This window comes from Heloderma suspectum, chromosome 6 (assembly GCF_057233095.1).
Source record: "Heloderma suspectum isolate Gila_16-S chromosome 6, 16-S_ref, whole genome shotgun sequence".
NCBI classification, from domain to species: Eukaryota; Metazoa; Chordata; class Lepidosauria; order Squamata; family Helodermatidae; genus Heloderma; species Heloderma suspectum.
In genome coordinates this window covers 43511623-43538193 of record NC_139463.1, presented here as the reverse complement: position 1 = coordinate 43538193, position 26571 = coordinate 43511623, and the positions used below count along the sequence as shown (strand labels likewise).

Below are 26571 nucleotides of genomic sequence, written 5' to 3'. Positions count from 1 at the left end.
CGAGCCTCAATTTAATTGTAGAAATATTTTATTATTTTTTTAAACCCCTTCCTCTACGATGGGACGGAAACGAGCAAGCCGTGTGCTGATTACGCACAATTATCCCTCATGGGACGCCAGATGTCGAGGTCGCCCGCGCGCCGCCGCCGCCGCCCCTCCCCCCTCCCGCGTCGAAGTTCTCTCCCGCCCGCCCGGCTCCAAAAAAGGAAAACGAGGCGGAGTTCCGTGGGCAGGGGGGAGGGGCTTGCTCTATAAATGCCCGCGGCGAGGCGGCGGCTCTGTCATTCCAGCCCGGCTCCAGTTTTCGCCAGCGTTTAGAAGAACTGTCGCAGCTGCCGTCGCCACTTCTTCCTCTTCTTCCTCCCGGCTTTTTTGTTTTCTTTTTAAATTTTGTGCGTTGCTTTCTTCCTCGTTTCAGACGCCCTTATCCGTGTGGTATTCTTCCGTGCCGCCATGAACGGTTTCCGCGACAGCAGGATTGAGGAGGGCTCTTTTCTCTTCACCTCAGAGTCGGTGGGGGAAGGGCACCCAGGTGAGTGCTTGAGAGAGAGAGAAGAAAGGGGGGGAAGGAGGGGGAGCTGGGCGAAAGACCCGGCTGTACGAATGGCGGGCGGGGGGCGCGCGCGCGCGCGCGCTTTCTGGCCGGCGTGCTGATTGGTTGGCGCGCGCCGATGGACGCTCGCGAGCGGCCACTGGAGGCCCGTTTCGGCGCGTGAGGGGAAGGCGGCCGGAGCGAAGCGAGGAGATGGAGTGGCAGCGGGTTAGGACCGGGGGGGGGGTCGGGGTCCCTCGACCGGGGGGGCTGATCCGAGGCGCGCGGGGGTTTTCCCTTCCTTTCTCCCCATTCGGAGCCACCACGCGGTTGGGGGCGGGGGAGCAAAGGCAAGGGTGACGAAACCGGCCTTTTCCTGGGGCGGGAGCGCGCGTGCTCCCGCCCTCTCTCCCGCCTGACGACGGGGACGCGCCCCCGCATTGCAGAGGACCACGTGGTGTCCGCATGGAGAGATCTGGGGAGGGAGAATTGATGATGAGCGGGGCGGTGGGAAGAAGAGGCATCCATGTTAAAACGGGGTTTTGTGGGGAGCGAGGTGGAGGAACAACGGTAAATGGTGATGCCCAAAGCTACAGGATGAAGATGATGATTAAAAAAAAAGAAAAAAAAAGATTGCTGTCTTTAACGGTGCAGAACAATTAAAATAAAACACGGTGTCCTAATGTACAATTAATTTGCAACAAAGCAACGTGCGGTGCAATACTGTATCACAGATCTACTCAGAAGTAAGTCCCACTGAGTTCAGTAAGCCTTACACCCAGGTAAGAGCGTACAGGATTGCAGCACGCAGAACGTATTGAAAGCTGCGATTGGCCTGAGCCAGGGGAGGGGAGGCTTGTTGGGCTGCCCAGCGGTGCTTGCGGAGGAGGCTTGCATTTTCATTGTCTTTCTCCGCCATGATGTCTGAGAACTCTTCTTGCGTGGATGGAGGGGAGGGCTTGGATTAGAGTACGGCTGCCTCATTTTGGTGGCTGAGGATGTGTGCTTTTATACACTGTAGGGAACACTGTTCTAAATATAATCTGTTCCAGGAGGCTGCATAGGAACAAGAAGCCTTTGATGCAGGAGCAGGGTGGGTGGGAATTTAGCACTGCCCATGCAAGTCGCTGCTGCAGAGAAGCAGTGGAGTGGAGGGGGGGAGGAGAGAGGGTTGTGGCTCTTCACCATAGCCATGTGGCTGTTGGGGGCCATGTGGCTCCTATTGAAAAATAGCACCATGTGGCTGTTTTCAGGGTGGTGGATCATAGGTAGCTTCAGTTTCTCCAAGGCCTAGAAAGTACACGAAAGAATTAGAAAATCATGTGACTCGGGTAGTATTATTCTGTTTTACAAGGTTCATACCTTCTATTGACCTTGTAAAATGACTATGTCCATACATTTACAAGGCCTTGGTTCCTTTTGTAGCACAGTCACCTAAATTGGAGCCATGCAAGATTCTTGTCCATAAAATAGTAGAGGTGGAAGGGATATCAAAGGTCATTTACTGCAACTTCCTGCTGGTGCAAGAAATTTGATGCTACAAGCATCTCTGATAGGTGGCCATCAGGCTCTGCTTAAAACCCTCAAATGCAGGAGGACCTACCATCTTCCAGTGCCGTCTGTTTCACAGTCAAGCAGGTCATTCGGGGTCAGTCTGTTAATATTAATGTCATTGTGCAAATGTCTCTATAGTACTGCCCTGGTCTGGGTTTCCCAGTTCTGCTTGAGGTCTTTATTTTGTGAGACTAAAATCATGTGTTCTGTATATAATAGAACATTATACAACATCTGTATGAAGTCTAGTTGAACTAGAAAGGGGTAACCAGAATGATCAGTGGGCTGGAACAACTTCCTATAAGGAAAGGTTACAAAGTTTGGGGCTTTTTAGCTTAGAAAAAAGGTGAATAAGACATGATGGAGGTGTATAAAATTATGTGTGGTGTGGAGAAGGTGGATAGGGAGTAGCTTTTCTCCATCTCATACTAGAACCCAAGATCATCCAATGAAACTGGATGGGAGATTCAGGACAAGACAAAATAAGTGTTTATTCACAAGTGTACATACTTAAGAACATGAGGGCCATGCTGGATCAGACAAAAGGTCAATCTAGTCTGGTGTTCTGGTCACACAGTGACCAACCAGCTGTCCATGGGAAACCCATAAGCAGGACATGAGTGCAATAGTACCCTCCCAGCCAAGTTCCCCAGCAACTGTTAAGCTGTGATAGTTACCACAGAATGTGGTGGTGGGCACCAGCTTTGACAGCTTTCAAATGGGATTAGACACATTCATGGAGGGTAGGGCTATCAGTGGCCACTAGTACTACCTCCAGTGTCAGATGGTATGTCTCTAAATACCAGTTGCTGGGGAAAACAAAGAGGGTGCTATTGCACTCACATCCTGCTTATGGGCTTCCCGTAGGAATTTTGGTGGCCACTGCATGAACTGAATGCTAGACTTACTAAGGCCCCTGATCTAAGCACAGCTGTTCCCATGTACCTCTAAATCAGGGTTGGGTAACCTGATGCCCTCCAGATGTTTTAGAATACAAGTTGCTTCAACCCCAGCCAACATGGCATATGGTCAGGGCTTATGGGATTTGTAGTCCAAAACTTCTAGAGGGCACTGGATTGCCTGCCTCTGCTCTAGATAATAGTGGCTTGCCTTAAACACCACAGCCATCCTTAGCAAGGCTGCTAAACCTCTGTCACTAGAGCTGCTTCTTCAGTTTTTGTGGTCTTTAAATGAGAGATCAACTGTTGCAGAATAAATTTGTTCCTTCAGGACTAATGGTATATGTTGATGTGGCAGCTCCATGTCTTCTGTCCCAGAATTAGCCATATTTGGGGGTTTTGCTCTAGTGATGTCCATTCTTGTTTATATAAAATGTTTGATATTAGATAATTTAGAGTCCAGATTTTTAAAGTGTCCATAGAATGTTGGAAGGGTTGCTTTTATAAATTTTATATTGTATTTTTAATCTCCTGTGTTGATTACTATTGGCTGTGTTTATTCTTTTAATATCATGTAATCTGAGAATTATTCTTGTCAGATTAAACATTTTTAAATTGGTGTCTTGGTGGTTATCTGGCTGAAGCAAACTTTAGTTTTAGGATGGCAGTAAATTAAACTTATCTTTATGTAAGATTCTAGATACTTGGATAGGTATTTTGCAACCAAATGCTTTCCTTCTGCTTACAATAGTGAATGCAGTATTGCAGCACTTGGAATTCCAGCAGCAATATGGGAATTTGGGTGTGAATGTCTTAAGTAGAAACTAATGAACAGGAAATAGGGCTGCAAGGCTTAATAAAACCTTCTAGCCTTACTGGCTGGGGCGGATGGGAGTTGAAGCCCAAAGCATCTGGAGGGCACCAGGTTGGAGAAGCCTGGTTTAAAAGGTAGATTGGTTGTGAGATTGAGAATTGAGGGACACTTGTGATAGTTTTGGTTCATAGGGAATGAGAAAAGCTTGGCCTTGAAGACAAGCAATAGTAGCTTTTATTGCACATTTTCCCATGGTGGTATGTCAAAGATGCCCATATTGAGGTTCTGGTAATATTTAATGTACCTATCAATTACAAACTCACAAGGAAGGTAATGGTATCAAAATACATTAAAATAATTGTCATAAAACAGGTGAGGAACTTGTGGCACTCCAGAGATTGTTGGACTCCAACTCTGCCCCAATCAGCATATTTGATGATTAGTGATTATGGGAGTTGTAGTCCAATAGCACCTAGAAGGCCCATATCTGACATAAAAGAACTGATAAAAGAAAAACTCAGTTGCCGCTAAAGCCATCTTTTTCTATTACCTGAAAACCGGCAGAGATAGGACAGAGAAGGCTTTGCTGGGAAGGGAGCTCCACATTTACATTAAACCGCCAATGAAGCAAATTCTTTAATTAGTTGGCAATCATAGAAACAACCAGTAAAAAATAAGTTTCAGTTTCCTGTCGCATTGTGTTGTTAATACTAAACTTGAATACGCTCTCCGTGGTATTAATTGAAGCTTTAAAGATGTAAAACGTTAGTGACTTGAGGTCTGGAAAGTAATGGAAGCTTTCTGTTTTCAGATAAGATTTGTGATCAAATTAGCGATGCTGTCCTTGATGCACACCTTAAACAAGATCCAAATGCCAAAGTAGCGTGTGGTGAGTACTGTTGACTGTTATGTAGGGAATTATATCTGTTGGGAGTGTGGTCAGTGAGAGCTGCAACTCCTTGGCACTTGAAATTGATGGTGCCAATTCTGTGTTCTTACATAGAAACTGCTGCAAAGACTGGAATGATCCTCCTAGCTGGAGAAATCACATCCTCTGCTGCGGTCGACTATCAGAAAATTGTTCGTGAAACAATCAAGCACATTGGTTATGATGATTCCTCAAAAGGTAAGTAGATTAGCTGTATAGTAAACTACCTTTTTATTCCTAGTTTTGAATAGAAAGCTTTTGACTGTTAATGCTTGTTTGTCCTAAGCTTAAATTGTGTATTTTAGGCTTTGACTACAAGACATGCAATGTATTGGTTGCCCTGGAGCAGCAGTCCCCTGACATAGCTCAGGGAGTCCATCTTGACAGAAAGGAAGAAGACGTTGGTGCTGGAGATCAGGTTGGTGTTAATGGGTTGTGGATTAATCTTAATAGGTATAGATAATGTGCAATCCTAAAACTTCACTGTTGGAAGCTGAAGTTTACAATCTCCCCTTCGCGTTATTATTTATAGGGTTTGATGTTTGGCTATGCTACTGATGAGACAGAAGAATGCATGCCCCTGACCCTTCTCCTAGCGCATCAGCTGAATGCAAAGCTGGCAGAACTCCGTCGTAACCATACCTTGCCTTGGTTGCGACCAGATTCTAAAACTCAGGTAAGTGCCTTGACTTGCATCTTCTGCCTGTTTAAATGCCACAGAGAGGCAGACTAAGGAGTGGGAACCCCACTTGCTAGGAGAGGCGGTAGAATATATCTTTCATAGATACTTTTCTGGTAAGGTCTTTAAACTACAACCAAAAGGTATGCAAAAAGTGCTTATTGAAATAATGCAAAATGCTGATGTTTTCCTTCACTCCCTTTCAGGTGACTGTGCAGTACAGGCAGGACCGTGGTGCTGTCATCCCTATTAGAGTCCACACAATTGTCATTTCTGTTCAACATGATGAGAAAATTGGTCTGGATGAGATGAGGGATGCCTTGAAAGAGAAAGTGGTCAGAACTGTTGTGCCTGCAAAATACCTGGATGATGATACTGTCTATCACCTGCAGCCTAGTGGCCGTTTTGTAATTGGTGGCCCCCAGGTATGACAAGGCTAGGGTTCTTGTTTCTTCCCTAATCCAGATAAATATAGTGCCTTATATTAACAAAGCCATTTAAGCACTATGTATGGTTAGGGAACTGTTTAAAATCACAAACAGCATGTATAACGGCTCTCAAAGCAGGCAATCGTTAAAACTCTTCTGCTTCAGAAGGTCTTGGCTTGCTGTAGACCATGGCAACCCTGTGTTCATCCGGAGGTATGATGGGGTTAGCAAAAGATGTAATTAATGTAATTGCTGATTGCAGGGGGATGCTGGCTTGACTGGCCGGAAGATAATTGTTGACACCTATGGTGGCTGGGGAGCACATGGAGGTGGTGCTTTCTCTGGTAAAGACTACACAAAAGTTGACCGTTCGGCTTCTTATGCTGCTCGCTGGGTTGCAAAATCCCTTGTAAAGTCTGGTCTTTGTCGGAGAGTGCTTGTTCAGGTATGTTCAACATGCTGCTTCTGGGCTAAAAGTTTCTGAGTACCCAGGACTACAACATAATGAAATTGGTATTAGAAGGCAGTGCTAAATGGGCACCACTGGTGCCCATTTAAGATGTTACTTTAAGACTGCCTGAAGGCTACAATAGTGTGTGTGAAGCTTAATAAGAAGGTGAAAAGTGTATAGAAAGCTGATGTTTCTGGGGTCTTAGGCAGCTAAGGTGCTGTAGTGACCAAGTCAGGTGCTGGTAATACTCAGCTGAAGCAGCAGTTTGTTGTGGTCTTGCTTGCCTGAAACTATGTGGTCCTCATAATAAAATCCATCACAACACTTGAATCAGAAGTTGGATCCTAAATTATAGAACAGTCTTCCCCAACCTGGTGCCCTCAAGATGTTTTAGACTTCAGCTTACATCAGCCACAGTCAGTGGTCAGGAATGTTAGGAATTGTAGTTCAAAAACATCTAGAGGGCACTAGGTTGGGGAAGGCTGTTGTAGAAAGACAACAGGAAAGTAGATAGGATGAAATAAGGATGCAGGAACAACATTCAATTTGAAAATACTACAATAGCATTAGAAGTAAAGCTATTTGTCAGGGAGAGGGATTTAGAAGGAAAGATAAGAATAGAATGTTGGGAGTAGTTGTGAGAGGAGGGAGTCACTTGGTGACTGAAGCCACTGCATATTTTAATGCTTGTGATTTATATTAACTTTGCTCTCAGGTCTCCTATGCCATTGGAGTGGCCCACCCACTGTCAGTCTCGATTTTCCATTATGGCACCTCTCAAAAGACCGAGTATGAGCTGCTAGATGTTGTGAAGAAGAATTTTGACCTCCGCCCAGGGGTCATTGTCAGGTAAAACATGGTGGTGCATGCACATGTATAAAGATGGACGCATAGGAGGTAATAAAGATGGGGGTAGCTGTGAACAAGGTGGCATGGCCATTGAGGAAAAATTGCCTTTAGTTTACCAAGGTGTTGTCTTCCCCCTACTGTATGCACTCCACCTAGAAAGAGGCAAAGGAAAGTAGCTTGCCAAGCACCAAGTGTTTTGATGTTAGGTGATCACAGCAGGTAGTTCCAATCTCAAATTGAAGGTAAATCCCTTACGTGTGTGTGGGGGGGGGGGGGTGAGAGGAGTGGGAATGCACCCAGAATTAATTCTGGGTGCATTCATTTAGGGATAACAAGGTGGTGATTGCTCTTTGATATGTAGTGTCTAAAGGGGAGGGCGTGGGCTGTTTCTCTCAGATATTACATACTCTAGACCAGCCTTCCCCAACCTGGTGCCCTCCAGATGTTTTGGACTGTAACTCCCAGCATTCCTGGCCATGCTGGTTAGGGCTGATGAGAGTTGAAGTCCAAAACATCTGGAGGGCACCAGGTTGGGCAAAGCTGCTCTAGACAAATGTCAGTTCGTGCTGTAATGTGCCTAGGGGATTCATGGTGTCAGATGCAGGGTCAATGAAAGCTAATGGCTTTGTCTTCCACAATGGAAAAAGAAAAGCATCTTAAGAGTGGTTCTAGGACAAAGGTGGCCGATCTCAGAGGAACGTACATGTTACCATCTGGCCAAAGCAGCTCAATTGGACTTGGGTCAGAAATGTTATAAGCTATGCCTGATATTGAAGCTTTTCCTGTGAACACAGCCAGTGGTGGATTAAGTGATTGCAGTAACTTTAAGTGCACCATAAGAAAACAAGATTGCGCAGCCCACTCAAGAGCCTTTACGGGTTTCACATTACTGATTAGCACTGATTTGATTTGCTCTGAGAATGCTAAACCCATCTTCCAGATATCTATTTGGAGTTCATTTTTTGCTAATCATGTAGGGTTAGTGATGCCTAAGGCTGGCTAGCTCTTTTTTCACTGGGTGCCTAGTCCCATCTAGGACTCCAGTGTGGAGTTGAGGGTGCTTGGCTCTGCAAACACAGCAGTTCAGAGCTGTGCCTACACCTTTTACTAACTGCTTCTAGAAGCCTGATGTTGGAAGTGGGCAGGCTTGGTTGGAATAAAAGCTGGTTATTCAGATAGGAAGTACCATCCCCAGTGGAGAGCCATGTGGTGATCTGCAGTTGGATGTAGCCATTCATAATGGAGGGTAAGTATTCCGTATTGCCAGTTGAGCCCAGGGGCTTAGACTTCCTTGGGACATGTTTGTATTGTTGCCTCTGGCACCCAGAATGGGAGCAAACTACTGAATCTAACCCTTGTACGAGGCCACCATTGGTCTCTGTTTTGGGCCTGCAGCATTGATCATCCCTGCTAAGAAGTGGCCCTTTCAGGTGTAGCTGCTGTATGCTTTGTTTGGTAAATACCCTGTATTGAGTTACGGACTTGTATATTCCAGGGATCTGGATCTGAAGAAGCCTATTTATCAGAAGACTGCAGCCTATGGTCACTTTGGTAGGAACAACTTCCCTTGGGAAGTGCCCAAAAAGCTTAAATACTGAACATGTTGGGCTTCTTTCCCCAGACCTGTTGGTGTACATTACAGAGAAACCTTCAGGCTTTTCTGTGGGAAAGAGCCCCGTTCCCTAAACTGGTCCTGTCGTTCTCTGCTCTTAACTTGGCACACTGTCCATTTCTATGAATATTAGTCCTCTGGGGACCGCAAATTGCACTGTGCTTTCTCCTCTTCCTGGTGTGCTTGACGTATGAGTAGAGCCAGTTGAGCATAGGCGCTATATGTAATATATAGAGAAAAACAGACTAATCAAAACAGTGCTTCAGTCTAAACCTTTGTATTGCCCAAAGGCTAACAATTTTTCCCCTTCGAACAAGGAACTTCCCTTGTAAAGTACACAGTCTGTGGTTCCACATACTCTCTGTCCAGATACCTAGAGCAGCATGGTGCAATGACTTGGCTCTATTGAGAATGTAAGGCCCACTCTTCCGCCCCCGAACTCTGGTCGATCTCATGTGAGTCGCCGCCACCACCACCACCACCACCGTAGCAGATGGAACTTGCGTTGCATGCAAGGCTATTTGGAGCTTCAGTCTAGTGCAGTTATAAATTGAGGCAATTCTGGTTCAAAAGCCGATGGTATTATGCTCTAAAATTCAGTCAGCACCATATTTTAATCATTTCCTGCTCGGGGGGGGGGGGGGATGTATGTATTAAAGTTTTTAAAATCCTATGCACACTTTTAGCACTAGCCAAACCTCACCATCTTTATCAAACGGGCACTTGGCCAACCTTGTGGTGTATTACAGAGAAGTCACAGGGTCGTATCCAAGGTCTGTAGGCTGCACACTTCTGGCACCTGGAATTTTTTTTCTTTAGAGCCAAGAACTTCATGTTGCACAAAACTCGCAGAGTTTATTTTCTAAGCCAGGTCCAAACTGCATTCTGAAGTACTGGTGTAGTTACAGAGAAGCCAGTTCCCTTCAGAGTACAAATGCATTTGGAAAGGATATGGAAAGGACCCTACATACTTGAAACTTTTTAATTGCTTATTTATTGTGTTTGAGACAGGGTGTGAGTACAGAGAAGCCCTTGTCTCAAATGGCAGCTTTTAAACTTTATTTTGACACCATAAATTCCTTGACAGTTTCCAGTATTCCCTGATAGGCCAAGGTGTCCTACAGAAAAGCCTTGGGTCATAACCTACAGGGGGTCTGGCTTGTGTAAAACAGGGGAGGGCAGTGCTAGGGATGACTGGCTTTGGGAGAGGCAAACTTGGCTGGTGTTGTACAGAGAAGCCAGCTTGTTTACCTGCCCATCCCACAGCCAGTGTCCTAAGCAGGAAGTGCCTTTTGCGTTCCACTTTTTTTCTGGGCATTTATTACATATGTCTGGTTCTTGAAATTCCAAGTTGATTAAAGATCTTAATAAAGTGCTAGGTTCTGTCTTAGTAATGTGTTTTTGTGTGTGTCTGGTCTGATTAGTAAAGTTATAACGGTGGGCTTTATGACTTAAAGATGTGTACCATTTATTTACATTTATATCTTGCCTTCTTCCTAGGAGCTCAAGGTGGCAGACATGGTCCTATTTTATCCTCAACTGCCCTGTGAGGTGGGTTAGCGAGCTACATGTTAGGTGGGAATGTGAACCTAGAGCTCTCCAGTCCTAGTGTAACGCAAACCACTATACCAGCTCTACTAGATCAGGAATAAGGAACTGCCCTTTGAGCCCATTGTGAACATTCTCCAACTCACATACTAGTTTATGCACAGAGATAAGGATGTGGTTTTACCATACAGTAATTGTCTTTTTAAGGTTGTATCTCCTGGCCCATATTGTAGCACAAGCTAGTAAAACTTCAAAAGTGCTGTTAAGAAAGCGCAAATTGCAAGCAATATTAATGTATAAGTAGAATTCTCCCTCTTGGCATAGTTGGCACGTTAAGCTTGTACAGTTGAGTGATGCAAGTCTTTGCCCATGCAGATTCCTGCAATACATGTGTTAGTGGGTCCTACATGTGGTAGTAATACCAGGAAGCATCACAAATTACTTCTACTCCTTTAAAGCAGCTATGGTTGCAGGGCTGTGCGTGGTCCTGGGCAGTGCAGAATTCAGCTTCTTGAGAATCTGCTCACTTCATAGGCCTCCAGGCATAGCAAAGACTGGATATCCACTTTCTGTTAAGTTCCAAAGGCTCAGAAATGAAAGGGCTGCCTCTTACCTGGGTCTTTGCTTTTTCTTTGAACTTTAAAGCTTCTTTGCTGGCTGGTGGTAGTGACTTGGAGAAAGGGGCGTTGCCCTGGTCACTGAAATACTTCCTTGGTCCGGTCGTTTTTAAACCTCAAGCAGATGCTCTTTATTTTCTAGTTGATCTACGCCTTTGGCAGGGACAGAAACACTGCTTGATTTAGCTCACTGACCTCATTCTCTGCAGAGCCAGAAGCTTCTGTGTGCACATGTTAAACTGCATTGTACTACTTGTCTCTTCTCACCACCACCCGAAAAGCCTGGTGCAATAAGGGTGATGTCTGCTGTCAGGTAACATTCCACATAGGTTTGTCTGTTACTCTACAGGATGGGGAACCTGTGGCCCTCTAGATGTTGGACTCTCAGCACTCAGCAGCCCTAGCCAACAATGGGCATTGACAAGATCATGGGAGTTTTGAGTCGACCAACAACTGGAGGCTACAGGTGCCCTGCCTGTGGTCTGCACAATGCAGAGGATTCTGAGGCATGTCTTGGGTTAAACACTCAGTTCTATTGCATAAGTTGTTACAAAGGTTGAACACTCAGTTCACCATGACGCAGCATTCAGCCTATCCACCCTTTTTTTGCCCTAGTCTATGTAGTGGGAGCAAGCTGCTTGGCATAAGGGAGAAATTGGTTCTGGGCATTCCAAAGAATGTAGTCAACGCCTAGGTTCTAAATTGAGAAACTTCAACAAGAGGGGTACTGCAGTCAGATGTTTCAGTATGTATGGCCTCTGTTCAGCATCCCCCCCCCCCCCAATCAGCATTCCATGCCCACTGATCATGCTTAGTCCTCATTGGGCTGTTCTTAAAGGTCCTTTTTTCCTCCATTTCAGTTTTTGGAGGATGGGGTGGGCACAGGCCCAGCTACATTAAAACATTTGATTTCTCCATTGATGTGAGAGCTGTCCATAAAAAACTGTCCCTGAAGATATAGCTTCTCAGTGTGAACCAAGAACAGACCAAACACTGCAGACAATGAGTGTTCTACAGTTTTTGTATGTGTGTCTGCCATTCCAGCTGCTCCATTCTATTTCCCCTTTCCACATGATTGTCAGATTCCCCCCCCCCCCCCCGCACTTGCAACTTCAAAGCATGAATAGTAATAGTATAGGCTTGTGGGGCCTTGCAACAAAATTGTGTGGAGTACTTCTGTTCAGGGCTCATTTCTATTTTCATGGATTTTGCACTTACCCCACCTTCAACAGCATTCTCTGCTTACAGCATGTTCAGTCCTCAGTGGCCTGTTTTTGTTTTATCCATCCTCCCCCCCCCCCTTTTGGGATGGTCAGATGTGTGCCCAATATCATTAAAATCTGGTTTCTCCATTGATGTCTATATGCAGCTGTCAGTTGTGACCTGGGGGTATTTGTATCTTTCCAGCCATTCTATTTCCCTCTCCCACCCAGTTACTGGAGCCCCCCTTTTAGTCTCTGTGCCATTCATTTCTTAATGAGGATGTTTTCAGGGTTTTTCCCTGAATATTTTTTGAGCATCTGCAAACCTCAACACGTATGGGAAGACCTGAAGCATAAAATAAAATGGTTCTATTTTCTAAACACTGTAGACTATTGGTCTACAACTGAAGCGTTGGGACCCGCTACTGGGTTGCAGCCTGACCTAAGCTGGGTTGTGCCAGCAGATAAAAGAGTAAAAAATGCTAAGTGGGCCCCAAAATGTTGGTCTAAAGCTGGCTCTCTGCTCCGAAAAGATTCAGGACAACCAGCCTAATTTATCTAAAAGATAAGCAGCATGTGTCTTGCAATGTTCAGAAGAATTTGGCTGGGGGGTGGGGGGGTAGATAGGGCTCCTAACCTGTGTCCACTGGAAAGAGTTGACATTTAAGATGTGGAATGTTAAGCAGGTGCATAGGGAAGCCTCTGTGAGCTTGAGAAGTTGGTGTCGCTTACAAATGTTTGCTGCTACTGATTTCATTGGGCTCCTGTGAAATAGAGAACCTGCGGTTCCTTGAAACACAGATTGGACCCCTAGGCACAGTGGCTTTTAACAACCCACCCTAGAAAGAGGCAGAACCAGAATAGGTAGGAATTACATAAGGGGTGTATGTAGATCTTGAATTTGATTTTCCCACATTTGGCTTGGTGTTGCCTGACTTGACAGCATTTTCTGCATCAGCTATTGGGGACTCCTCCTTGTAAGTGGGTGTGGACCTAGTTCTGTGAGCCTAGCATAGACAGATTGAGTTTGGGCTGCTGCATGTGCAACCAGTTCCCTTGCCTTTAAGCTGAAAGGGCTTTAAGCTTTAAGCCCTGAAACTGTCTTTGCCCTAAAGTACTGAGCCTTCAAGATACTTTCTCTGCCTTGGTGGCAGCTGCTGACTTAAACTAGCTTCATTGCTGCTTGTGTGGTTTTAGTCTGACTGCATAAGTGGAGGGACCTCTAGAAATGCTACTTAATAGCCTGATGTATTTCCCCCCTCAGACCAGTTTGATCTGTGCTGGTTGTTGGAAGTTGCTGATGGGTCTGCTGTGTGGACTAACAGATCAGCACTCCCTGTGCATGTGTTCTCTATCAAGAGCTACATAGGGGCCTGGATTAACTGCAGTCTGGGGCAAATGTCTAATGCTCCAGCAGTTTGCACCCTCCAGAGAAAAATTTGACAATACCTTAAAGTGTCCAAAGAAATCTGTATAGGCCATGCCTGTTTTTCCCTATGGTTCACTTATTCACATATAAATTTTCTCTAAAATACTAAAATTAGTATATATAATTAAAAGCATACATTAAACCTGCTGTCTATCAGTTAAAGGAACTTTTGTGCACTGAAATACCATGCAGATACTTAAGATTTGGTGCCTCAATTTGCTTCCACAACTCCCTCCCCATGTCTTTAGTTTGTGAACTTGCAGGCAGGGACTGTCTTGATTTTATTGATCATATTAAGCTGCTCTGGGAGCCTGGGCTGAAGAGAAAGGTAAAGATATTTTCAAATAAACTAACAGTGGCTGAGCTATGAGTCAAGACATTCCTTCCACCATGAATTCACTCTGGCCTTAAGACAAGCCATTCAGCACCATTGTCTGTACTTTTGTCTATCTGCAATATGTGGGTGCTGATACTGACCTACATTACAGGGTTGTGAGGATTACAACAAGATAATGTACATGAAGCATTTCAGACACTTAAAAGCACTGTTTAAGTACTACATATGATTAATATAGAAAGTGCTTGGTAAACGGGAACATGGAACAAGACCATATCCAAGGGACTCGGGAAGGGGAGGAAATATGGGAAAGGAATTTCCAAAGATACTTAGTCCATTTAGGGCTTCACCAAAAACAATATCCAGCACTTGAAATTGTTCAATTCAGGTTTGGTGCAACCACCCTCCAAATTCCTCTTGGAGAGTTACTAGCTGCTTTGTACAGCTTGATCTCAATTATGTTTGTTGTTGTTCAGTCGTGTCCGACTCTTCGTGACCCCATGGACCATAGCACGCCAGGCCTTCCTGTCCTGCGCTCTCTCCCGGAGCGTGCTCAAGTTCATATTCATTGCATCGGTGATGCTATCTAGCCATCTCATCCTCTGCCGTCCCCTTCTCCTTTTGCCTTCAGTCTTTCCCAGCATCAGGGTCTTTTCCAGGGAGTTTTTTCTTCGCATTAGGTGGCCAAAATATTGGAGCTTCGGCTTCAGTATCTGTCCTTCCAATGAGCACTCAGGGTTGATTTCCTTTAGGATGGACTGATTTGACCTCCTTGCAGTCCAGGGGACTCGTAAGAGTCTTCTCCAGCACCACAGTTCGAAAGCATCAATTCTTTGGCGCTCAGCCTTCCTTATAGTCCAGCTCTCACTCACAGCCATACATTACTACTGGGAAAACCATAGCTTTGATTAGACGGACCTTTGTGGGCAAGGTGATGTCTCTGCTTCTTACTATGCTGTCTAGGTTTGCCATAGCTTTCCTCCCAAGGAGCAAGCGTCTTTTAATTTCATGGCTACAGTCACCGTCTGCGGTGATCTTGGAGCCCAAGAAAGTAAAATCTGTCACTGCTTCCATTTCTTCCCCTTCCATATGCCAGGAAGTGATGGGGCCAGATGCCATGATCTTGGTTTTTTTAATGTTGAATTTCAAACCAGCTTTTGCACTCTCCTCTTTCACCCTCAACAAGAGGCTCTTTAGATCCTCTTCGCATTCTGCCATTAGGGTGGTATCGTCTGCGTAGCTGAGGTTGTTGATAATTCTCCTGCCAATCTTAATTCCGACCTGTGATTCATCCAACCCGGCGTTTCTCATGATGTACTCTGCATATAAGTTAAATAAGCAGGGTGACAATATGCAGCCTTGTCGTACTCTTTTCCCAATTTTGAACCACTCGGTTGTTCCGTGTCTGGTTCTTATGGTTGCTTCTTGACCCTCGTACAGGTTTCTCAGGAGACAGGTAAGGTGGTCTGGTACTCCCATCTCTTTAAGAATTTGCCACAGTTTGTTGTGATCCACACAATCAAAGGCTTTAGCGTAGTCAATGAAGCAGAAATAGACGTTTTTCTGGAATTCTCTTGCTTTCTCCATGATCCAGCAAACGTTGGCGATTTGATCTCTAGTTCCCCTGCCTCTTCGAAACCCAGCTTGTACTTCCGGTAGTTCTCGGTTCGCATACTGCTGAAGCCTAGCTTGTAGGATTTTGAGCATCACCTTGCTGGCATGTGAAATGAGCGCAATTGTGTGGTAGTTTGAACACTCTTTGGCGTTGCCCTTCTTTGGAACTGGAATGTAAACTGACCTTTTCCAGTCTTGCGGCCATTGTTGAGTGTTCCAAATTTGTTGGCATATTGAATGCAGCACTTTAACAGCATCATTTTTTAGGATTTTAAATAGCTCAGCTGGAATACTGTCATCTCCGCTAGCTTTGTTGTTAGTAATGCTTCCTAAGGCCCACTTGACTTCACTGTCTAGGATGTCTGGCTCAAGTTCAGTGACCGCACTATCACGGCTATCATGGACATTAAGATCTTTCCTGTATAGTTCTTCTGTGTATTCTTTCCACCTCTTCTTAATCTCATCTGCTTCTGTTAGGTCCCTGCCTTCTTTGTCCTTGATCATGCCTGTCTTTGCACAAAACGTTCCCTTGAGATCTCCAATTTTCTTGAAGAGATCTCTCGTCTTTCCCATTCTGTTGTTTTCCTCGATTTCTTTGCATTGTTCATTTAAGAAGGGCTTCTTGTCTCTCCTTGCTATTCTCTGCATTCAGTTGGATATATCTTCCCCTTTCTCCCTTGCTTTTCACTTCCCTTCTTTCCTCAGCTACTTGTAAACCCTCCTCAGACAGCCACTTGGCTTTCTTGCATTTCATTTTCTTTGGGACGGATTTCGTTGCTGCCTCCTGAACAATGTTACGGACCTCCGTCCATAGTTCCTCAGGCACTCTGTCTATCCGGTCTAATCTCTGAAATCTATTCATCACCTCCACTGTATATTCATAAGGGATATGATTTAGGTCATACCTGAATGGTTTAGTGGTTTTCCCTACGTTCTTCAATTTAAGCCAAAATTTTGCAAGAAGAAGCTCATGATCTGAGCCACAGTCAGCTCCAGGTCTTGTTTTTACTGACTGTATAGAGCTTCTCCATCTTTGACTGCAAAGGACATAATCAATCTGATTTCGATATTGACCATCTGGTGATGTCCATGTGTAGAGTCACCTCTTGTGCTGTTGGAAAACAGTGTTTGCTATGATCAGCGTGTTCTCTTGGCAAAACTCTATTAGCTTTTGTCCTGCTTCATTTTGTACACCAAGGCCATGCCTGCCTGTTATCCCGGTGATTTCTTGACTTCCTACTTTAGCATTCCAATCCCCTATGATGAAGAGGACATCTTTTTTTGGTGTTAGTTCTAGAAGGTGTTGTAGGTCTTCATAGAACCGATCAACCTCAGCTTCTGAGGGTCTCATCTTCCGGCGTCATCTCTTTTAGCCTTGTGATACGTTCCATGGGGTTTTCTTGGCAAGAATACTGGAGTGGGTTGCCATTTCCTTCTCCAGTGGACCACAGTTTGTCAGAACTCTCTGCCATGACCTGTCCTTCTTGGGTGGCCCCGCACAGCATAGCTTATGGCTTCACTGAGTTACACAAGCCCCTTCGCCACAACAAGGCAGTGTTTATGCAGAAGTAAATCCTTCCCTGTTCAGTTGGGATTACTGCTGAGTAAAGTGTTCATAAAATTGTCATATTTATTTTGGTTGTGGGGTTGTATCCTGCCTTTTAACAAAAATCAAGGTGGCTTACAAAATATAACACAAGATAATAAGGACAGCGGGCAAAATAAACAAAAACTAGCCTTAAGGAGATAGAAGCCATTGCGTGCCTTTGGGAGATGCATTAATTTGGAGAGGGCAGGGCTGCAGTGTTGCTATCATTACAAAGTCCCCTTTTCCCCCAAGTTGTTACTGTCCAGCTCTCTTGTGTAAAATAATCTGATCCTGTGTACCTGAAGTGTACAAGTGAGCATCAGCTCATGGAAAGCACATTGCCCCTTGAAGGCTGTTGTGCTGCCCCCTGGTGCTTGGAGGGGAAAGTGTTCAAAGGGGAGCCTTTTTTTTTTTAGGGACCTGATCGCTTAAAGCTAGCAAGTTCATTTCCAATGCAAGCTATAGCTTGGGCAGGGTCAGAGCAGGACAGTCGGGACAGAGGGAATACGGGCAGTAATTTCCCAAATCTAGCATGCACAGAACAGCCACTGCCATCACTACAAGTCCTTGGGCCTGGGGTAGTGGATGAACACCCCTCCCCCTGCTCCCTATCCGGGTATCTATGAAGTTCTTCCTTGGCTACAAAGAGAGCTTGAGATTGCCGTATGCACCACACTGAACACAGTGGGGCTTCCTTCACTGCGGAAATGATGAGTGATGCATTAGGCAAATTTGTCTCTATGCAGAACAGAAAGGGGGCTTGAGTTCTAGGAATTCACTGCTATCAGCCTCTTGCTATCATGTGCTATAGTGTGGCATTAGGGTTATCTCCACCACATCTAGGGTCATGACTGGTTGGCCCTATAATGAATTGGTGGGAACAAGCAGGAAGCCAAAATGCTTATTGCTGCCTTCCTGGGCCTGGCATCCTCCAAATGTGTTGGGCTGCAACTCCCATAATTCCCAGCCAGCATGCTGGCTGGGAATTATGGGAGTTGCAGCCCAACACATCTGGAGGACGCCAGGCCCAGGAAGGCTGGCTTAGTGCAACCACCATTCACATTCTCTCTTGTACTGTTTCCTACTAAATACCATTTCCCACCTGGCTGCAGCAGAGGGAGAGTTAATCCATCATGGCCATTGGTCTCCTCTCCTAGAACTATCTCCCATTCCACCTGGTCATTACATGCCTAGAATGGGTGGCCAAATTTGCTTGGTTTCCTCTTCCCTCTCCATATCTTTCCCCTTCTGTATTATGTGTGTTTAGACTGTGCGTCTTAGGACAGGACCTGTGTCATTTCTTAATCTTTGTGAAGCTAACCCCCCCTCCTTTTTTTAGAGGGAATCATAATAAAGATAAAAATATGGGTACACCTTCTGAAATACGAACTGGCCATAGAATTGGGGATTGGCAGTAGCCTTAGGTGATATTGCCAGATACATTTGCCAGGCCTACAAATGAGGTGATAGAATCCAGAGGTGGTAGAGTGGGGTATACACATTCAGATTGCACATGCATAGTGGCAGCTTTGAATGCTCCCTTCTAAACAAGAGCAACAACAGCCCCCAACTACCCTAGCTCCTCAGAGGGCATCCCTGGCTGCCAGGGGATGCCCTCCCCCTTTGGGGACATTCCTCCAGGGAGAAAGGCTTGGAGCCTAAACCCCACCCCTGGAGGAACCCCAAGACACTGTGGGGGTTGCATTGGGGTACCCTGTGGGCTAGAGGTCCTCCACCCGTGCCTTGGCACATCTTTGAGAAACATTCTAGCCCTGCCTGCTCTCTACTGTGCCAGCATCCTATTTGCAGAGATTGTTTTTGTTTTTAAGAAAGGGGAGCAATTCAAAAATAGTATTTCCCCACTGTAACAAAGCAATTTGGCAGTAAGGCCTGAGGAGGGGTCTGTCAGGAGGGACATCCCTCCTCCCTAAGTGAATCAGGGGGTGGGGAGGGGGGGACAGCCTCACTGGCAGTTCGGACCAACAGTTGGAACTTGGCAGTTAGGAGCAGGCAGCTAACATGAGAGAGAAGGTGGATTCCATCTATCCCTCCTGTCTTAGTCACATACACATATAGTTGTACTACCTTCTAAATTGGGGGCTGGCAACCCAGTTCCATCCAGATGTTCTGGACTACAATTCCCATAATCAACCCTTGGTCATACTCCGAGATCCACCTGTGCTGGCTGGGGGATGCTGGGTATTGAAGTCCCAACATCTGCAGGGCACCAGGTTGGAGAAGACTGCTCTAAATAAACCCAGATTTAGAATTAGTGTAACTAGGGGTTGCAGCAACTTTGTTTCTTATCGTCTCTGAATATTTGTTCTGCACCTTGATCCATGTTTTCCATTGGTAAATCCTGAAGGGGTTTTTTTGCCTATGAATAAATAAGTCCCATTTTGAATTTTCAGTGGATCCTGTGGCATGAGTTTAGAGATTCCTTCCCCAGACATGCCTATGATGCCATATCCTGTGTCCAGATCCTGCTTAATGTGTTCAGATTTACAAAGATTAAGGGTGCTCCCATCCCAGCCAGGGGAATACAGCAAACTAAGTAGTAGCAGAGAGATATCTAAGCAGACTTTGGGTACAATTAATTATTAATACTGGAAAGCCTCCCAAGTCATAGGGAGGTGGTGCACATCATACCTGCCTTCAGGACTTTGCTACTTTATTGTATTACATGTGTGGACTATACCAACTGGAAGGAAGGCTTGTCCAAGCAGCTGCTGGACGCAACTTAGAACTAGGGCAGCCAGGTGCAAAAGAGGACAGGGCTCTTGCTCTTTTAGTAGTTGTGTACAGGAAGACATTTTAGCAGGTGTAGCTTGTCATGTCAGCTGCACCTGCAGAAACCCCCTCCTCTACACAGCTATTAAAAGTGTGTGTGCCCGCCTGCCCGCCCTCGTGATTAACCACCCTACAATGCAGCACTCTCCTGTTACACCAAAATGAGCAACGAAGGCACACAACCACTGCATGCATTCCTCCTTTTCTTCATGCATCTTGCGGCCTCAGAGCCTCCTCCTTTGGTTTTGAATACGGTAATTGACCATAAATTCAAATAATGAATATGGGGATATTCATCATTTGTATGGGCAGCATCCCACAGACTGGACATTCAGGATTGTTGAGTGCAGGGATGCACACTCTGTCTTAGACATGGTTTTTTCAACCAGTAGACCTGATAAGGAGAGAAAATGTAATTTATTCTTGTTTATTCTTACTCGTTACGTATATACTGCACCTTTCAAGGAGTTCCAAGGAGCTGTATATAGTTCTCCCCCTCATTTCATTCTCACACCAACCCGGTAAGGTAGGTTAGGCCGAGAGATACTGACTTCCCAAGGTCACCCAGTACATTTTGTAGCTGAGCAGGGATTTAAAAAAAAATTAATGAGGGAAAGTGGTATATTAGAAGAGGGGTTTTTTGAAACCTCAAGTCTATTTCAAGATTTGTGTGTGTGGCAAGGATAGAACTGGTGTCCTCCTCTGGTAATCAAATAAGAAGATACTATTTTCATTCATGAGTGTTTAAGGGCAGAATCCTATGCATGTTTAGACAGAAAAACATCCTACAACTCCCGACATTCCTCAGGCAGCCATGCTGGCTGGAGAATGCTGTAAGTTGTAGGACTTTTTTGTCTTAATATGCATAGGATTACACCTTAACTGTTTTTTAAAAACCTAATTTACTAAGCAATCCTAAACTCAATTTATGCCCTATCCTGTGTACTCACAACACAAAAGTGGAGGGGGTAAGTTCCAAGGGTGGGGGCACCCAGAAGAGAGTAAAACAACCATACCCCCAATGTCTATGGCAACACCCCTCGCCCACAAATCATGGGCTGCAGTGGCAGCCAATCCACCTCCCAGCAGGGACGTGCATCCAGGAATTGCTACTGCACTCATGTCTTGCTTGTGGATTTCATTGGCTGCTGTGTGAACAGAACTCTGGACTAGATAGGCCTTTGGTCTGATCCAGCATAGTTCTTACTTTTTTTCAGGACTTTTGTCATCCCATGCCATTCACAACAGCCCGCCAGGATGACACAGTGCCCTCCATGGTGTGAGTGTCTGGGCACTGGGAGTCCCCAAGAAGTCTCTGGATCAAATCCCCTTATACCATGAACGCACACTTTGCTTAGAAGCATCCTTTGGAGTGCACAACACGAAAAGAAGAAGAAGGCACAGAACCCAAAGAACTCCTTCAGCTGAAGGGCACACAGAGGGAATGCACAGGCCTCCGTGGGACAAGGATTCAAGACCCACTGCTAAAGGAGGAAAGGAGTCTTTTGCTGAGCAGGGAAATGGAGGAATCAGGACATGCGAGAAGGGACACCGCAGCCACACTTTTATAGCAGCAAACCCCAGTAGCTCCGTGAATTAGGGCAGCCTTCCCCAACCTGAGGCCCTCTAGATGTGTTGGGCTACAACACCCATCACCCACAACCAACATGCCCATTGACCAGGCTGGGTGTGAATGATGGGAGTTGTAGTCCAACACATCTGGAGGGACCCAGGCTGGGGAAGGCAAGAATAGAGTATGGGATTGGGAAACAGGAGATGTGAGATTGCCCCACCAGGGCAGGCGGGGGAATAGGAGGATCGCAGCTCAACTGACCTTTTGCCTGCGTGACCAGCAGCAATCCTGTCAGCGGTGAAAGAGAAGGAGCTCCTGGGACTCAAACCCACCTTGCAAGCTCCATGGAGGAACTCCCATCCACTCAGCCACAGCAACAGACATGAAACAGAGATGGCACAGGGCATCTGATGGCACCCTGGCCAGGAGGAACAGTTTAGATTTTATATGGAGAAGGTCCCAGGTTCAAATCCAGGATACATCCTCTGCTGGGAAGAATTTGGAGCCCCCCACCCGCAAAGGCACATCTGAGAGAGTGGCCTGAGCCAATCCAGGGAGTGCTGTGTGAACTCCAACTAGCTCTTTGGCCTCATATGACCAATCCTCCCCCTCTCCACACACACACTTGTTTTGCCTAATACGTAAGCCTTCCCAGGCAGCATCCACATGTCTGAATGAGACTGCAGTCTAACAGTACAAGCCTATCCATATTTATGCAGAAGTCCCACGATGTTTAATAGAACTTACTCCCAAGAAAGTGTGTAGACAACTATTGCCCAAGGCTGCAATCCTATACACACTTATGTTAGAAAGTAAATCCCATTGAACTCAGTGGAGCTTACTTCTGAATAGACATGTATAGGATTGCACTGTTAACCACTGTGATCAACTCCTTAGGTCTTGCAGGCACAGTCCCCAGATTAATAGCCCAATCCTATAAATCCATACTCTGATTTAATTCGCATTGAGTTATATAAGACTTAATCCCCAGGAAATGTGTATACTATGGTATACACTGTATAGGATTGCAGACTTAATCAACTGCATCTTAATCATTTTGTCCCTATTGACAATGGTATTGGAAGTTTACAAAAACAAGCTTCATTTACAATTTCCAAAGGACTAATACAAATTAATCATACATATTAATATAAGGGCAACATAGTACCATCAAGCTCCTATATAACCCCCATGAAGAATGCCTTAAAAACAAGCAGGGAAATATTACATTGGTCAATTCTTATTGAAAAATGCATTGCAATATAGCAATCCCCAATGCTCTAAGTTTAAAAGAAATGGACAGAAACATTTAAAAACATATAAACACAAGCTTACACACAAAGCCAGCCTGATACTATTTTCTAGTAACAATGTTATTAAAAGTTTACAAAAACAAGCTCAATTACAATTTCCAAGCAATTGCTATGAAATAATCATATGTTGTTGTTCAGTCGTGTCCGACTCTTCGTGACCCCATGGACCATAGCACGCCAGGCCTTCCTGTCCTGCGCTCTCTCCCGGAGCGTGCTCAAGTTCATATTCATTGCATCGGTGATGCTATCTAGCCATCTCATCCTCTGCCGTCCCCTTCTCCTTTTGCCTTCAGTCTTTCCCAGCATCAGGGTCTTTTCCAGAGAGTTTTCTCTTCGCATTAGGTGGCCAAAATATTTGAGCTTCAGCTTCAGTATCTGTCCTTCCAATGAGCACTCAGGGTTGATTTCCTTTAGGATTGACTGACTGGACCTCCTTGCAGTCCAGGGGACTCGTAAGAGTCTTCTCCAGCACCACAGTTCGAAAGCATCAATTCTTCGGCGTTCAGCCTTCCTTATAGTCCAGCTCTCACAGCCATATGTTCCTACTGGGAAAACCATAGCTTTGATTAGACGGAACTTTGTCGGCAAGGTGATGTCTCTGCTTCTTACTATGCCGTCTAGGTTTGCCATAGCTTTCCTCCCAAGGAGCAAGCGTCTTTTAATTTCATGGCTACAGTCACCGTCTGCGGTGATCTTGGAGCCCAAGAAAGTAAAATCTGTCACAGCTTCCATTTCTTCCCCTTCCATATGCCAGGAAGTGATGGGGCCAGATGCCATGATCTTAGTTTTTTTAATGTTGAGTTTCAAACCAGCTTTTGCACTCACTGATTCCCAAGATATCGATGTTCAGTCTTGCCATCTCATGTTTGACCACCTCCAGCTTACCTTGATTCATTGATCTGACATTCCAGTTTCTGAAACAATATTGTTCTTTACAGCATCGGATTTTCTTTTCACCACCAGACACATCCACAGCTGAGTGTCCTTTTGGCTTTGGCCCAGCCGCTTCACTCTTTCTGGCGCTACTTGGAAATACCCTCTGTTCTTCCCCAGTAGTATATTGGACACCTTCCGACCTGAGGGGCTCATCTTCCGGCGTCATCTCTTTTAGCCTTGTGATACGTTCCATGGGGTTTTCCTGGCAAGAATACTGGAGTGGGTTGCCATTTCCTTCTCCAGTGGACCACATTTTGTCAGAACTCTCCGCCATGACCTGTCCGTCTTGGGTGGCCCTGCACGGCATAGCTTATGGCTTCACTGAGTTACGCAAGCCCCTTCGCCACAACGAGGCAGTGATCATATGTACTGGTTCAATAAAATAATATCCATAAACGTCCCTTAGGTCTTCTCGCCTCCCCTTCCCCGTCTCCACATGAAGGATACTTTCCAACAAGTAAAAAGCGAAGATCGCTGCTTTGGTCCATGAGGAACCCCCACCCCCACCCCCAAATCCACACTTGGCAACATCTTTATTTGTTGTTGTTGTTCAGTCGTGTCTGACTCTTCGTGACACCATGGACCACAGCATGCCAGGCCTCCCTGTCCTCCGCTCTCTCCCGGAGCGTGCTCAAGTCCATATTCATTGCATCGGTGATGCTATCTAGCCATCTCATCCTCTGCCGTCCCCTTCTCCTTTTGCCTTCAATCTTTCCCAGCATCAGGGTCTTTTCCAGGGAGTTTTCGCATTAGGTGGCCAAAATATTTGAGCTTCAGCTTCAGTATCTGCCCTTCCAATGAGCACTCAGGGTTGATTTCCTTCAGGATTGACTAATTTGACCTCCTTGCAGTCCAGGGGACTCGTAAGAGTCTTCTCCAGCACCATAGTTCGAAAGCATCAATTCTTCGGCACTCAGCCTTCCTTATAGTCCAGCTCTCACAGCCATATGTTACTACTGGGAAAACCAGAACTTTGATTATACGAACCATTGTCAGCAAGATGATGTCTCTGCTTCTTACTATGCTGTCTAGGTTTGCCATAGCTTTCCTCTCAAGGAGCGTCTTTTAATTTCATGGCTACAGTCACCGTCTGCGGTGATCTAGGAGCCCAAGAAAATAAAATCTGTCACTGCTTCCATTTCTTCCCCTTCTATATGCCAGAAAGTGATGGGGCCAGATGCCATGATCTTAGTTTTTTTAATGTTGAGTTTCAGACCAGGTTTTGCACTCTCCACTTTCACCCTCAACAAGAGGCTCTTTAGATCCTCTTCGCTTTCTGCCATTAGGGTGGTATCGTCTGCGTAGCTGAGGTTGTTGATAATTCTCCTGCCAATCTTAATTCCGACCTGTGATTCATCCAACCCGGCGTTTCTCATGATGTACTCTGCATATAAATTAAATATGTAGGGCGACAATATACAGCCTTGTTGTACTCCTTTCCCAATTTTGAACCAATTGGTTGTTCCATGTCTGGTTCTTACGGTTGCTTCTTGTCCCTCGTACAGGTTTCTCAGGAGACAGGTAAGGTGGTCTGGTACCCCCATCTCTTTAAGAATTTGCCACAGTTTGTTGTGATCCACACAATCAAAGGCTTTAGCGTAGTCAATGAAGCAGAAATAGACGTTTTTCTGGAATTCTCTTGCTTTCCCCATGATCCAGCGAATGTTGGCGATTTGATCTCTAGTTCCTCTGCCTCTTCAAAACCCAGCTTGTACTGGTAATTCTCGGTTCATACGCTGCTGAAGCCTAGCTTGTAGGATTTTAAGCATAACCTTGCTGGCATGTGAAATGAGAGCAATTGTACGGTAGTGTGAACAGTCTTTGGCATTGCCCTTCTTTGGAATTGGAATGTAAACTGACCTTTTCCAGTCTTGTGGCCACTGTTAAGTGTTCCAAATTTGTTGGCATATTGAATGCAGCACTTTAACAGCTTTAAGATCATCTTTTAGGATCTTAAATAGTTCAGCTGGAATACTGTCATCTCCGCTAGCTTTGTTGTTAGTAATGCTTCCTAAGGCCCACTTGACTTCACTCTCGAGGATGTCCGGCTCAAGTTCAGTGACCACACTATCATGGCTATCAGGGACATTAAGATCTTTCCTGTATAGTTCTTCTGTGTATTCTTTCCACCTCTTCTAAATCTCATCTGCTTCTGTTAGGTCCCTGCCTTCTTTGTCCTTTATCATGCCCGTCTTTGCACAAAACGTTCCCTTGAGATCTCTGATTTTCTTGAAAAGATCTCTAGTCTTTCCCATTCTATTGTTTTCCTTGATTTCTTTGCATTGTTCATTTAAGAAGGGCTTCTTGTCTCTCCTTGCTATTCTCTGCATTCAGTTGGATATATCTTCCCCTTTCTCCCTTGCTTTTCGCTTCCCTTCTTTCCTCAGCTACTTGTAAACCCTCATCAGACAGCCACTTTGCTTTCTTGCATTTCTTTTTCTTTGGGATGGATTGAGTTGCTGCCTCCTGAACAATGTTACAGACCTCCGTCCATAGTTCCTCAGGCACTCTATCAGGTCTAATCCCTTAAATCTATTCCTCACCTCCACTGTATATTCATAAGGGATATGATTTAGGTCATACCTGAATGGCTTAGTGATTTTCCCCACGTTCTTCAATTTAAGCCGAAATTTTGCAAGCAGCAGCTCATGATCTGAGCCACAGTCAGCTCCAGGTCTTGTTTTTACTGACTGTATGGAGCTTCTCCATCTTTGGCTGCAAAGTACATAATCAATCTGATTTCGATATTGACCATCTGGTATGGTCAATATCGAAATATTGATCAATGTCCATGTGTAGAGTCCAATATCGATGTCCATGTGTAGAGTCGCCTCTTGTGCTGTTGGAAAAGAGTGTTTGCTATGATCAGCGTGTTCTC

The 26571-nt window shown here is 45.3% G+C and overlaps 1 protein-coding gene across 3 annotated transcripts; it reads left to right on the top strand.

Annotated features, from left to right (window-relative positions):
* The first annotated feature begins 227 nt into the window (after nucleotides 1-227).
* On the top strand, nucleotides 228-21308 carry LOC146340713 (S-adenosylmethionine synthase). Of its 3 annotated transcripts, XM_084804091.1 has the most exons (10): nucleotides 372-532; nucleotides 4611-4688; nucleotides 4803-4925; nucleotides 5033-5145; nucleotides 5260-5403; nucleotides 5613-5831; nucleotides 6097-6279; nucleotides 7001-7134; nucleotides 10247-10297; nucleotides 21089-21308. In XM_084804091.1, the coding sequence occupies exons 1-10, from the start codon at nucleotides 454-456 to the stop codon at nucleotides 21210-21212; spliced, it is 1248 nt and encodes a 415-aa protein (XP_084660217.1). In that variant the 5' UTR covers nucleotides 372-453; the 3' UTR covers nucleotides 21213-21308. The 3 variants fall into 3 exon arrangements, with proteins under 3 accessions (XP_084660218.1, XP_084660217.1, XP_084660219.1); XM_084804092.1 differs by lacking the exons at nucleotides 10247-10297; nucleotides 21089-21308 and adding an exon at nucleotides 8630-10192 and having other exon boundaries at nucleotides 228-532; XM_084804093.1 differs by lacking the exons at nucleotides 372-532; nucleotides 10247-10297; nucleotides 21089-21308 and adding exons at nucleotides 645-760; nucleotides 8630-10192.
* The last annotated feature ends 5263 nt before the right edge of the window (nucleotides 21309-26571 follow it).